The sequence below is a fragment of the Chenopodium album genome, chromosome 2 (assembly GCF_948465745.1).
Source record: "Chenopodium album chromosome 2, dcCheAlbu1.1, whole genome shotgun sequence".
Taxonomy (NCBI): domain Eukaryota; kingdom Viridiplantae; phylum Streptophyta; class Magnoliopsida; order Caryophyllales; family Amaranthaceae; genus Chenopodium; species Chenopodium album.
The window spans coordinates 10,167,481-10,182,014 of record NC_137835.1 but is presented as its reverse complement, the minus strand read 5'-3'; the positions used below and the strand labels follow the sequence as shown (position 1 = coordinate 10,182,014).

General features: G+C 34.9%; 1 protein-coding gene across 1 annotated transcript; it reads right to left on the bottom strand.

Annotated features, from left to right (window-relative positions):
* Positions 1-88: 88 nt before the first annotated feature.
* On the bottom strand, positions 89-2,573 carry LOC145595740 (guard cell S-type anion channel SLAC1-like). The gene is made up of 3 exons (XM_081652161.1): positions 1,858-2,573; positions 665-1,470; positions 89-550 (listed from the first exon to the last, which is right to left on the bottom strand). The coding sequence occupies exons 1-3, from the start codon at positions 2,479-2,481 to the stop codon at positions 214-216; spliced, it is 1,767 nt and encodes a 588-aa protein (XP_081508287.1). The 5' UTR covers positions 2,482-2,573; the 3' UTR covers positions 89-213.
* Positions 2,574-14,534: the final 11,961 nt, after the last annotated feature.

Here is a 14,534-nt window from a genome sequence, read left to right as displayed (position 1 = left end):
TTCTGCAAATTTGTAAAACGCTTATAGCCGCGGCATTAGGATGAATTTTTCACAGGGATATAACTTATAGCATTCATGACAATAATGGTAAAAGAATCAGCCACTATTTTGACCCAGTGTTGGGATTCATGCCATTGGTACATACATACAGAGTAACAATTAACGTCAAAAGATCAAATCTGGTGCTAAGCTTTCATCTCTTGATGCCCTTGCTTATGAGTTGTTCTTAGTCATAGACGAAACAAGGGAAAGGGGAGACTGTTTTGTCCATCGCCTTATACCATTTGCTTTTTTAGGCTTCTTGTTATGTTCCTTCCCTTGCTTCCTCTTTGCTATGGCAATGGCAAGATCATTTGGGAACAAAGTTTTCCAGACAAAGCCATGTAGAATGGTTGAGATGAATAGTATGGCCACCATTGTACTAGACATAAATGAGAGGGATAGAGCTAGGCCCTTGCTTCCTATCGAGGGTGCCTGCTCTGCATACTTGATAGTAGCGATTGATGCAGTGGTCATCGGGAAAGTATATGACCACCATGACATTGAAAACCTGAGCAAGGGAAGTAAGATTTACAAGATGATTTAGTCATTGGATACAAAGAAGATATATGCTTATGCTTGTAAATATTTTGTGTACATACTAGTGAAACTTTAAATAGGTTACCTGAAGCCAGTGAAGAAGGTGGGTCGAACGACAAGTGAAATATAGAGAAACAAGGCAATGAAGAAGCAAGTCCTTGATAAACCATCAAACTCACCATAAATAGCCTCCCATGCAATGCTAGCTGCAGCCGGGGTTGCAATGAACATACAGTATACAGGGTGTAGCTCCTTAGGCAATGTTTCACTCGTAGGCAATCTTTGATAAAGAGTAACAAACACTACAAGGTAATGCGCAAAACCTACTGCCCACAGAAACTTTGCAGGTTCTTTCCACCCCACCCTGGCTCCCAAAATGGCACCAACAAAGTTTCCAATAACTGACAGATGAGAAGACGGGTTAGCTACCATGCTTAAACGCCGTCTTCCTCCAGAAAGCCATTGACCATAGATCTTAAGTTCGAGGATGAATGTTGGTATGGCAAAAACACAAAAAACAGCAGGATGAAGGGTGTTTGGTGCTATTCTTGGGGGTACTCCTATGGCCATAAACATAGCTACAATCCATGGAGCAAAGAAGAAGTTAACTCTAACAGGATGGAAGTATTCTCTTTTGATTGCTTCAAAGTAGAATATGCATTTGAGTAGATAAGTGGTACACACCAATACTAAAATGAGCAGGGCTAGGATCCAGAGTACTAGGTTAATAAAAGGGGTTACTTTGAGGAACTTCATCGCCGGGCTGATTGATAACGCCTTCCATAAGATGGATTGGCTGCTAAGACCAAGGCATATACCGAAACAACCTATTGGGAATCGGAGCAGGAATGGCCATGTTTCATCTCTGGGTAAAAGAATGTCATCATAGTCCTGAAAAACAAGTACAATTCAGGTATCTACATAGAAAAATATCATCAAATTGAAACATCAAAAATTCCATTTGGTAGGTAGTAATGGTAATGAATTCGCGTTACAAAATTTAAAATTTTAATTATTGGTGTTTATTGGAATGCCATAGACATAAACCATGTTGAACAATGAACATACCATTTATGGGACGTATAGTCGTATAGGACATACCAATTATATAAATCAACTTTAGCATCGATATGGTAAGAACCGAAAGTTCTAGGAGGGCATCATAATGCAAGATTACATATTATAGGTAACAAAATCTATAAAATCAAGACATACACTAAGTCTACAATAACTGCAATATCATACAAAGTGTGACAAAATAATGTGTGTAAACAATACCTTCACTTGATCTAGCTCAGGACCTCTGAGAGCAGCAAAGTATCTTCCTGCAGGAACAGAATCATCTCCTCCTTGAGAGTGTTGAGACCCATTATTATTTTTATTGGTATTATTATTTTTATTGTTATTATTATTGTTATTGTTATTATTATTATTAAAATTGTTATAATTACTAATATTGTTATTATTATTAATCTTCTGATTATAATCCACCTCATTAGCACTTTCCTTTTTCATATGCATCAAAGAATTCTGCTTAGTAAGAGATGATTTTGTCTTAAACATGCTAAAATCACCCTTTTTAACTTCTCCAACAACAGCACCACTACTTTTAGCACCTAAACCTCCAAGACTTCTTCCACTCCTACTAAGAGCAACTCTCTCATTTTGTTGATTCCCTCTTAAAACAGAGAATCCTGTTTCAAGAGAGACTTGTCTACTTAGGCTACTTTTGTTTCCTGCCCTTCTTGCTGGCTCTTGAAGCCTTACCGGCCTCGCCCTCCCTCGTTTCTCCGGTTTCTGAGGTGCTGTTGTTGTTTTCGACGTCGTTCCTTCATCTTCTTCTGACAATACTTCTTGTATATCTATCAAATGAGCATTGGAATCAGGTGGAGTTTTGTCCATCTTATCTCTCACAAAACCTTAATGTAACAAAATTTTATTTTATTTTGATATGTCCTTATATTATATGTATATGTAGTCTTGCATATATAATATAATTGCTTATTTGATAATGTGATTGTATACAAAAGTTTGCTCTTTAAGTTGCTTTTTTCAATATGAATCAAAATGTTGGTTTCTAATCACGAAGAAAATCACGGGAAAAGGTGAAAAATAAAGTATTTTTTGTAAACCAATTGGTGTAACATGAATTTTGAACCATAAGTTTTGGTTTTGGTAGATGAAATTGAAGGGTTTAAAGGATAACCTCGTGAAGCTTGGCGTGTTGAAGATCTATGGTGCCAACTTGAAAAGGGAAAAGATTTTGATTGCTCAATGAGGTTGATAGAACTCCATAGAAAAGATTTCACGGGCCGTAAATTATTCAAAAATTCAAGGTTGACGATAAATGTTTCAAAAATTTACAATGGCTCCTTTTGTCGAATCAAAATCCTCTGTCCCATTTTATTCGTCCTTAAAATAGGATTGTTGTCAACAAATTTAGTAAAGATATAAGACATATAAATGAGTTGTTTGATTTTCCTATATAACAAGAATTTTTTAGTTATGTTATTCTATTACCATAGGAACTAACCTATGCATGCAATTAACCTTTTTCTACAAACAAATAGATATAAAAAAAAAAACAGTATAGTTTAGAAAATTCATCCTCTCAACACTGTAGCTAGGATTTACCAATTTTCTTAAAAAAAATGATGCAAGTATAAGGCTATGCCGAGCGAGACCTTGTACAGTCACACAGGTCCATCCAACCTGGATTAGCGGCATGGCTTGAAATGCTAACGAAATCCTACAAACATGTCATGATTTGATGCAGATTAGGCCCAGCCTTGGTTTGTGAATTTTTCTTTCTTTATTTTTAAAGTTTAAAGTTAGATTCACCAATTGAATGATGAATTGATGATCAATATTCTTGTACTTGGTGTTTCCTTCTCCTATATTTCCAAATACTTTTTGTTTGATTAAAAGTTTTTACAAAATTTAAGGAGCATTTGTACTTATAAGGGTACTAGAATATACTCATGCAGACGAGATTTTTTCAATTTACAATGAAACACTATTTTATTTTTTTGGAGTTTAGAGAGCCATAAAAACGGGTGATGAGAATCGGTCCCAAGATCTCTTGGAATCAGGAGAGAAGCTCTAGCCACTTGAGCTATCCCTTACTCTATTAACCCAAAAATAGAGTAGCGAATTCTTTGTAATAGTGGATTATGAACAAAGTGCACCTCAGTATAGGGATGCTATTTTATTTGGTGCAATTATGAGAGGTTAATAAGTGGAGCAAATTGGGGTCTTAATGTGTATCAAAGGGATAATGGATTGTGCAAGACTTCTGTTCCCTCCGTGTTTCAATAAGTGTTACACTTTGACTTTTTCCACTATTCACATAATGGTTTTGACTTGTTTTATTCACTAATATATAAAAAACAAATAATATTGTATAATACATTGTTGGATTCGTTATAATGTATTATTTCATAATATGAATTTTCCTATAATTTTATTAACATATGATTAGATAAATTAATGGTCAAAGTCATGTATCGACATGCGTGTTTGGTCAAATTGTAACACTTATTTAAACACGGAGAGAGTATATATTTTCACATTTCTTGTAAGGTTGTGTAAAGGGAAAAAAGTTTGTTTACTTAAATTCGATTCTTTTCACATTATTCAAATAATATTCAATAAAAGTAATTTGAATCCAGCATGTCTGGTAAGAAATAATTTTATTTGTAAAAATCAACAAATTTAATGAACGGATATAAAAAGAATGAAATCAGTAAAATAATTCAAGTGTAGTAAATTTAAGTTTAATAATGATAATTTAAATTTTGTAAAAATAATTCCAATTCAATAACAGTAATACTATGAGTTCATTATAGATAAGGTGAAGAGAAAATGACCTTAGGCAATTTGTATTGTATAATTGGTTGTAATGTTTTATGTATGAACGGAGTACTATGTAACATCACCATAACCATTTATTCGCTCATTTGAAAGATCTACAAATAAATAAAATAAGCTAAAAATAAAACTACGTCTATTTTTTTTAGTTGATACAATGTTTCTTTTATCACGCTTGCTAATGCATAATTTTAACTGTTAATTAATATATCTTATTATTAACAGTATAAAGTTATAAAAACTAGATATCAATAAAATTTATATTGAGATGATTCAAACAGATATCAAATACTTATAATAATTTATCGTTTGAATCATAAAAGTTAGCCAAAATATAATTTGTTAACAGTGGAAAAGTAAAAAACGGAGGAAGGGTCTGTTCTCATTGACTGAAATGAGCTGAATTGAAACAAACTGAACTTATTAGAGTTAACTGAATTGAACTGAAGTTATTATAGCTAAACTGAACTGAACTGTACTGAACTGAAATGAATATTTTATAAGATAAGGAAATTAGTAACTCAATTGAACTGAACTGAACTTATTAGAGCTGAACTGAATTGAACTGAAATGAATATTTTATAAGAGAAGGAAATTAGTAGCTGAACTGAACTAAACTTATTAGAGCTGAACTGAACTGAAAATAATCGTATAAAAACAGGCCCAAAGTATTAATCATACCATACACAATGTACAAAATCTATACCAATAGTCCAAAGATATCTTAATTGGTGGATTGGCCGGTTGCCCCGGTATAGGATTTGGTGTGTTGTAATAAAAATAATACTGATCTATCATTGTAGGTTAAGATTTAGATTAATAATGTAGGTGAGGGAGTCAACTAGTTGTTTGCAACTACAAGTGATAAATGAGATCTTAAGCTTCGCCACTTGACAAGGGTTTCGGATTTTAATTTAGTGTGCAGTAGACTGTAGAGTATACACCACTCACTAACTACTCATCCAATTATTAAATTAAACTTTACATCTGTTTATCATGCAAAGATTCCTTCTCGTACTTGATACCCATGTACTGTATTTCTTCACATTATTTCATATACTCAATTTACATTAGAAAATATTAGTCATGAATTATGACTCGTTTGAAAAAGAGTCATAAAATTTCATAAGAGAAGTATTTGACTTAGCTTCAAACTATTTAAAGTGGTTGTACATAAGAGTTTGTTAAATAAAGAGCTTGTTCTGTTCACCTGAAACAAGTAAATCTAGTCTGAATTTTTTAAGGTCTGATTTGAATTTTTCTAATCTGATTTGATTTGATATGATTTAACAATTTGACTAAACTTTGACCGCATTTTAATACTAATCTATTAAGAAAAACATTATCAAAATAAATCTTTTTAGATTCGTCTCATCATGAACTTTTTAATTATGTAATTTTTATAAAAAAATTTAAAACGCAATTAACGATATTTAACGATAAGTAAATGATAATCAAAAGTTCCGATCCGGTCTGATCTGAATCTTTCTGATCTGGTCTGATATGAATTTATTAAGGAATAAGTAATAAGTATCTGAAATAAGTTGACGAAAACAAGTCCAAAGTGCAGCTAAACAATTTACTACATCCGTCTCATTTTTTTTGCAATTTTGGAGTATCATTTGTGAGATATAAAATATTCAAAAGTTGCAAAAAATATGAAACGGATTTAGTATGCTTAATTGTCATGTATATACGAGTAAAGACTAAATACGGTCCCTGAACTTTCGTATTTGTGTCGTTTTAGTCCCTCAAAAACTATTTGTGCTATTTTAGTCCCTCTACCACCTTTGTTGGTGTTTGTCAGCCAAAAGTTGAGGGACCTTGATGACTAAGCAATAGTTTAGAGACCTTGAGTCAGCAAATAGTTTAGGGACCTTGATGACTAAGCAAAATTTTAGGGACCTTGAGTCAGATTTTGTTAATTTAATATTTGTTCAATGAATCTTCTTTAGGAAGTTAAAAAATTATACTGACTTGATGAAGGAAAGTAAAGGGACGAGTGTTTGCCACGTGGACCAATGGACTGGTAATTTATCGAAACGACGCGTTTTGATTTGTTTTCGAATTAAAAAAAAAATTACTCAGCTGTACTTTGGGAAACGTAATTCATCATTACGTTCTCTGATAATGGCGGGAGAATTGTAAAGGGCTATGCCTTTTCATTTACCCTTCCCCCTCATTCATTGGCTCACCTCACATCAGTACTTTTCCTTTTATATAAAAACCCAGAGGTCATCTTTCTCTTTCATACCCAAAAAAAAATTCGTCCTTCTTCTTCGCCATTAATGTGGTTGTGTCCTTGCGAACGTGTCTGCAAGAAAGCGAAATTCGACCAGCTGCAATCATCTGAAGGTATATTCTCTCTTTTTGTCTTCTTCTTCTTTAATTCGACTGTAATTGTGTTGTTGACAGAGTTGTTTGGTTGTTTGTTTTTTTTGGGCGAATTTTGTTGTAAAGTTGTTGTTTTTCGTTGTTTGTGTTGTCATCTTCATCTTTTTTGCATGTGTCTTTGGTTTATTGTGGCTGATTGTGAGAAATCGGGTGTTTTTGGGTATAATTTTTTGAGAATTTCTAGGGTTTTCGTGTTTGAGAAATAGAGTAGGTTTTGAACATGGTAAAATTCATGTCTAACTCCATTAATTTACCTAGGTTTGGACGCTCTTTCCGACGCGCATCCTATTTTCAGTAACCCTGATCTGCTTTCCCTCCATGTCTTCCCCAAGCTTGACTAGGGGAGTCGGGATACTGTGGACAAGGTTTGCAGGAAATGGCGTCTGTGGTGGAAAACACGCCACCTTGCCCAGCTCCAGCCCTTTTTCGGACCACGGGCCTCTGTCAACGAGTGGATTCTGAACGACCTCATCTACAACGATGGGAGGGACTTCCATGCTTGGATCCACAAGGACATGACAGTGTACTTCGATGGCTTCCCCCTCCTGTTCAAGGAGGAGAAGTAGGCTGTTGTTGTTGGGGTGGGGGAGGTCTATGTGCAGCTAGTTGGTTTTTGGTCTTAGGAGTTGCTAGGTTTAAGTTTTTTATGATGTTTTTTTTTTAGTTTTTGGGGTTAGGCAGTTTTTTGCCATTGTCATAGCTTGAATGTATGTAGGTTGGATGAATGTGACATTCATGATGTTTTTTTTTTTTGGGTATGTCACTGCTATGACAATGTGTGATATGATGGTATTTAGTGCAAAATTAGTATCATTAGGCTTCATTTAGGGAAGTAGGTTGATGGTAGTGTATGTAATGCAATGAAGCCTAATGAAGAATCTATTGTAATTGACAACTTTTGATATCATGAATGAAATGAATGGAGTTGTTCTGTTTACTTTGATGTTATGCAATATGTCCTGATTTCTTTTATTTTGTTACTTTATTCTGCAATTTAAACATTGTGTATATCTTGTTAATGCCAGATTATGGACTTAAAACCTTGTTTGGTTGTGCATCATGGTGGTGAATGGAAAATAGGTAGTGAATCCTTTTACATTGGTGGTAAAATAAATGTGTTTGAGGACATTCCAGAAACTGTAGATGCTGACTATGTGAAGGCTTTAATTGATGGTTTGGAGTACACTGACATTGTTAAGATTTATTACTTAGATCCTAGAAAGGATTTTAACTCTGGGATGAGGTACCTTTCTTTTGAGAAGAATATTGTAGATCCATTTCTGAGCTTACTTCTACAATACAAACTCATAAGAATATACACAGAGCACCAAGAACCTGAAAGACCTTTGTTTGAGAATTTAGGGAGAAGAGGTTCTTTTATGAGTTTCCTAAGTAGAGAAGATAAAGAATAGTATGAGCCTGTTGATAAACAAAATGAGAGAGTTCAGTTAGGTAGAGGTGATAATATTGAAGGAGAGTGTGACTATATTCCTAGGCATGACAATGCAGACATAGATTATGACACTGAAGGCACTGATGTAGATGATGAAGAGGTTGTGCAGGCCAGGTCTGAAATAGCTAAAGAGAAGGAGAATAGGATTGCATATGACGATGAGCTAAATATGTTAAGGAGGCTAGCTGTAGATCAGGGGTTGGGTGAAATAGGGAGTGACTTTGAGGGGTTTGATGACCTAGACAGCCCTGATGAGGATGAAGATGAAGATGATTGTGGGTATTTAGTTGCACCTCCAACTACTAGGTATGACAAGTCCAAAAGGAAAACAATTGACAGTGACAAAACCCATTTGTTTTATCCTGGTCAAACCTTTGAGAACCAATCCACTTTCAAACTAGCTGTTAGACAAATGGCTATTGAACAAGGGAGAAACTTCAATTTTTTTAAGAATGACAAGATGAGAGTAGGAGCAGTTTGTGAACACAAGGACAAAGGGTGTCCATGGAGAATATGGGCTTCATGGGATACCAAAAAAACAAAGTTCAGTGTCAAAACACATGTCAGTGAGCATACATGTGGAAGATCATGCAAGGTTAAAAAAATGACACCAACTTGGATTGCAAATCACTACCACACTCAATTCAAAGTGAACCCATACATGAGGCTGCAAGACCTGATGGAGAGTATATGGTTAGACTGGGGCATTAGGATCAGTAGGTATGTTGCTCATAAGGCTAGGAGAAGAGGGCAGGCTCTTATTGTGGGTGAGTACAAGGAGCAGTATGCATTACTTCCCAGGTATGCAACAGAGATATTAAGGAGCAACAGGGGAATTACAGTGAAACTCAAGTTAAATGGGAGTGTGTTTGATAGGATATACATCTGTTTTGAGGCTTTGAGGAAAGGTTTTTTAGAGGGATGTAGGCCTTTTATTTCATTGGATGGTTGTTTTTTAAAGGGTCCTTATGGTGGCCAATTGTTGGTGGCAGTTGGTAGGGATGGGAACAACCAAATGTTCCCCTTAGCATGGGCTATGGTTGGTGTTGAGAGCACTGAGACTTGGAGTTGGTTCCTTCATCTACTTGCAGCTGATTTAGGAACAAATGAAGGGGCAGGATTTACATTCATGTCACATCAGCAAAAGGGGTTAATTGCAGCAATACAAGAGGTGTTTCCTCAATCTGAGAGTAGGGTATGTGCAAGACATGTCTACTGTAACTTTAGGGGGGTTTTTGGTGGTGGCTTAGAGTTTAGGAAGCAATTTTGGATTATTGCCAAGTCCACCACTGAGAATGATTTTCTGGAAAAACTACAAGTTATGAGGGAGCTGTCAAATGATGCTGCAGAAGATTTGCTGAAGAGAAATTACAAAAAATGGTGTAGGGCTTTCTACACTCCTATGGCTTCATGTGATAGTGTAGACAACAACATGTCTGAAGTGTTTAATGCATACATACTTAAATGGAGGCATAAGCCTATTATCAGCATGCTAGAAGACATTAGAGAGAGCCTAATGGAAAGATTGCACAAGAAAAGGGACATGATTAAAGAAACGGACCTCAGTTTGTGCCCTAGAATACAGCAGCAGCTTGAGAAACACAAGGTGTGGGCAAGGGGATGGAATGCATATTGGGATGGGGGATTTTGCTATGGAGTAAGGGATGGGGCAACTCAGACCAAATATGTTGTCAATTTGGTGGCCAGAACATGCTCTTGCAATGCATGGCAAATTAGTGGCATAACCTGCAGACATGGTGTTGTGGCAATTTGGAACAAAGTAGAGCAACCAGAGCAATATGTCAATGATTACTTCAGGAAGCATACTTATGCTAAGGATTATAATCACCTACTTGAGCCACTAAATGGTCCACATGAATGGCCTACTGGCGAGTTTAGTGTCACTGCTCCTGAGCTAAAAAAGGTGCACAACAGACCTAAAACAAAGAGAAGGCCTTCAGTTGGTGAGGCTCCTAAAGAAGGGAAGATTAAGAAGACTGGAGGAAAATGACATGTAGCTTGTGTGGGGTTCCTGGCCACAACAAACTTACATGTAGGAATGCACCAAGGGAAAGGCACACTCCACACACCTCTGCTGCAGCACCAACATCACCACCACCAACAGACCCTGCACCACCAGTGCCAATGCACAACAGAGAGGTAGGTGTATACACCTACCCTAATGGGTTTCAAAGACAAGCAACTGTAAGCCCTGAATTTTTCCTGTCATTGGTTGCTTAATTTAGAACTGTTACTGTGTTAATGTGCTAATCAGTTAGCTAATGTGAATGATTTCAGCCATTAACTCAAACAATGCCAAGACAGTCAAGAGGAGCTGCATTTTACTCTGATTATGCAGGAGAACAGACTGTGTATTCCTTCTCCCAAGAGTATTCCTTCTCTCAATCACAACCAGAAGCAGCATCTCAACCTTCACATACAAATTCATCACAAGCCTTGCAACACTTAGCTAAGACAAAACAAGTGCAATTTAGAGACAACAACAAATGAGGTAACTTCTTAACTTTTATTAATAATATTAAGTCTAACAATTACATTCCATGATAAGTCAAGCAATTACATTTAGTTGGCCATGTTTCTAATAACACACCAAGCAAGTAAACATGTAGCCACTGCAAAAACAACCCACACTTCACACTTAACACATACAGACAGTCTAGGTCTTTTCATTTTCAGCATAACACATTCTGAGGTCACTTTTCTTGCATATGTGTTTGCCTCATTAACCATCTTCTTAAGCTCTTTGACTTCATTAGACAACATTTTTTTGTCTTCAAGTAGCCCTAAGATCACATCCCTCTGCCACTCAGTCTGATCTTCTTCATCAATCCACTTAAAAAACTTGCAGCCCCTTCTGTTGGTCTGAGCATCATAATCAGGGCATGCATAAAATCTCCTGCCTGGGTTATCTCTTGTCCAAGACCTTGATCTTGACACAGGTAAACCACAATGACACCTTCTACCCCCACTGCCACTAGAACCTCTGCTGTAGGAAGACATCTTGCAAATTAAAATTAATTAAGACATTATTAGTATGTATATATAGCTAACACAATGAACAATAATTAACAAAAAAAATAAAACTTTATGTTTACAGGTACCTGGAGTTGAGTTCTTGATTCAGTGGAAGCACTTTTGTGGAGCAAAAATTATTTGGATGTTCAACAACCTTTTTTTTTTGTTATGAATTTCGAATATTTATAAGCATGAATTTTGTTAACGGCTAGTTTTTTGATTCAGCAAAAAATATTGTTCAATTGCTGTGTAATGGTTGGAACATTAATGGCTGAGGTCCCTAAACTATTTGCTGACTCAAGGTCCCTAAACTTTTGCTTAGTCATCAAGGTCCCTAAACTATTTGCTGACTCAAGGTCCCTAAACTATTGCTTAGTCATCAAGGTCCCTCAACTTTTGGCTGAAAAACAACAACAAAGGTGGTAGAGGGACTAAAAGGGCACAAATAGTTTTTGAGGGACTAAAAGTGAGCGTAACATGAAAGTTCAGGGACCGTATTTAGTCTTTACTCTGTATATACGGATTGTCATGTATATACGGATTATTATACAGAGTATCTAATAGAGCAAATGTATGATCCGAGTACTAAAGTTTAAAGAAAAGAATAGTTAAAGTAAGATAAGCTGAGAAACGGTGGGTGGAGGGAATAACATGTGATCTGTAAATGCGGAAGAAGCCTAAAACCAAACAAAAACAAAAAAACCATGAATTTCAGCATAATCTTGACTATTAAAATATGTAAAAATAAAAGTCAACTGTATCACACACTATCACACTACTACTCTACTACGGTCAGTACGGTGTGCTACACTGAATCCTCTCAAGTCTCACTCTATTTCATACAAGTGCAAAGAATTCGCTACTCTATTTTTGGGTTTATAGAGAAGCGCACTTTGTTCATAATCCACTATTACATTTCTTACAAATTGCAACAAAAAAAAAAATTTATATCTTATAAATAATACTCCCTCCGTCCCCTTTTGATAGTCTCTTATGGGTTTTTTTCACGGGAATTAATAAACACAAAAGTATATTGAAAAAGTAAATTGACATTGGGTATACAAAAAAAATAGAGAGAAAAAATAATAAAAGTGCAAGGGAAGAGAAAATTACATGGGAAATTTAAATTAGCACAAATATTGTTGCAAATTGGAGAGAATTTTGGTAAAAAAATTAATATTAATAGTTGTTGGAAAAAGCAAATAGGATGAACATTTTGGAACTAAATTTTATCCATAAGGGACTGTCAAAAGGGAATGGAGGGAGTACCTCTTTAATACAACTAATAAGTAATTGAGGGAATACATTATAATGCCGTTTTATTAGTAACCGGTAAGTGCACTCAAAGGGATTTTTTTTTTTTTTTTTTTTTTCATTTGATCAACTAAGCGCCATCTAAAGAAAAATTGGTTAAATGAACAAATAAATATTTTTGGTATAACACCTGGTTCTAAATGTACCCAAGTGTCAGATAATTCATGATCAATTGCTCTAAGCTACTTGAAAGTTTAAGATTGTACCCGAGTGTCAGATAGTGTACACATGTAATTTTTCCTTTAAAAAATAAACATATATGTCTTTTTCCAAAAGAGCTATATATTAAAGAAAAGACAAACTGCAACAGAAAGAAACAAACTAGAACTAAAATAACAACAACTCCTATCGCCGAGCGCAACTAGCTAATAGCTAGTCAGAGAAACCCAAAATCGAGGAACCTTACGAATTTGACACACCAAAAAAATAACTCAACAACTGACCGCAATTTGCAGTCCAATGACGAATCCGAGCTCAATTTGGTCCCTTAAGACCTAAAATTGCCTCTAAAATCTTAACTGAACATTTTTCGACTCGAAAACCGATCGAAAAAATTGAATTAGGTCGTAATTTACAATCTATAACAATTTTTGGGCTGCAATTTGCAATTTGTCATAAATGGCTGCAATTTACAAAATACTAACTTTAAATGGCTGCAATTTGCAAATATTTCAAAAAATTAATATATGATTTTTTTAAAAAAAAAAAATTTAGGTTAGATGAAGGGCCATACATGAAATATACCCGGCCGAAACTCCCCACGGATAATTTGGGAGAGTAAAGGTAGGGGAATCCCATTTTAAAATCAAATTGTCACTAGTGAGAATTGAACCTTCATGGCTAGCTAGTCTACAAAATTTTGGGTACAAAATATAATAATTTAATTTATAATACATCAGTTACTTTTAAGGCTACTTTTTAGAATTTTTTAATTTTCCACTGTAATTTTAACCTGTTATAATTGTAAGCAAACAATAAGAGGTATTTTTAAAAGATAACTTATACAACTATACTACCTTTGTTTTTATAATTGTAAGCATCAAATCTCTTGCTCAAATCCGTGTAAAAAATGATGGGCTTGCTGGAATTTTTTCGAACTATCTAGATTCTAGTTTTAAACTAAAATAAAATGTGTAATCAGCAGGCTTGTCTGAACATGCATTTTTTTCAATCGAGCTAGGTCGGGTTAGTGGGCAGGGTCGTAGTTGATCAGTATGATCACCTCTAATTAGGAATAGTTTCTCACCACTTAATACTATTTTGTTTTCTAATTAAGAGTAATCAAAGGAAAATTAATTGTGATTAGTTAAATATGCAAAAAGTCACAGTGTTACAATTCGAATAAAAAAAAAAAAAAAAAATTTACAACCATTTGTTTAATTGTTTGAACATACAAAGTTACATTTCCAAAGAAATGATGAAACTCATAAGAATCCAAAACATAGTGGAATAATCCATTTGGTTGACTTCAAATGTTTATACTTATTTAAACCAACCATGGCAACCAACCAAACATTTCAAGAGTCCCCAAATTTGCAAAAATTCCAGGAAGATAAAAAAGATCTTCCCCTTCCCAAAACTAGCTTATACCAAGTCTTCTAAATACATAAAAGATTCACACTACATACATTTTCACACGAGCAAGTCGTGCAAAATTACTACTACTACTAAACAGTGAGAGTTGAGAGACAAAGATAGATCACAAATTCAATACCTTAGATCAGATCAAGTGTATGTTAAATAAATAAATAAACAAACATCATCACTTTATTTTCATTCTTCTTAAAATAAATAAATTAAATAATAATTAGAAAAGTCACCTTCATCTACAAGGCTACTTCACCGACAATCAATCCCCCACAAAATACCACCAAATTTTATCCCCAAT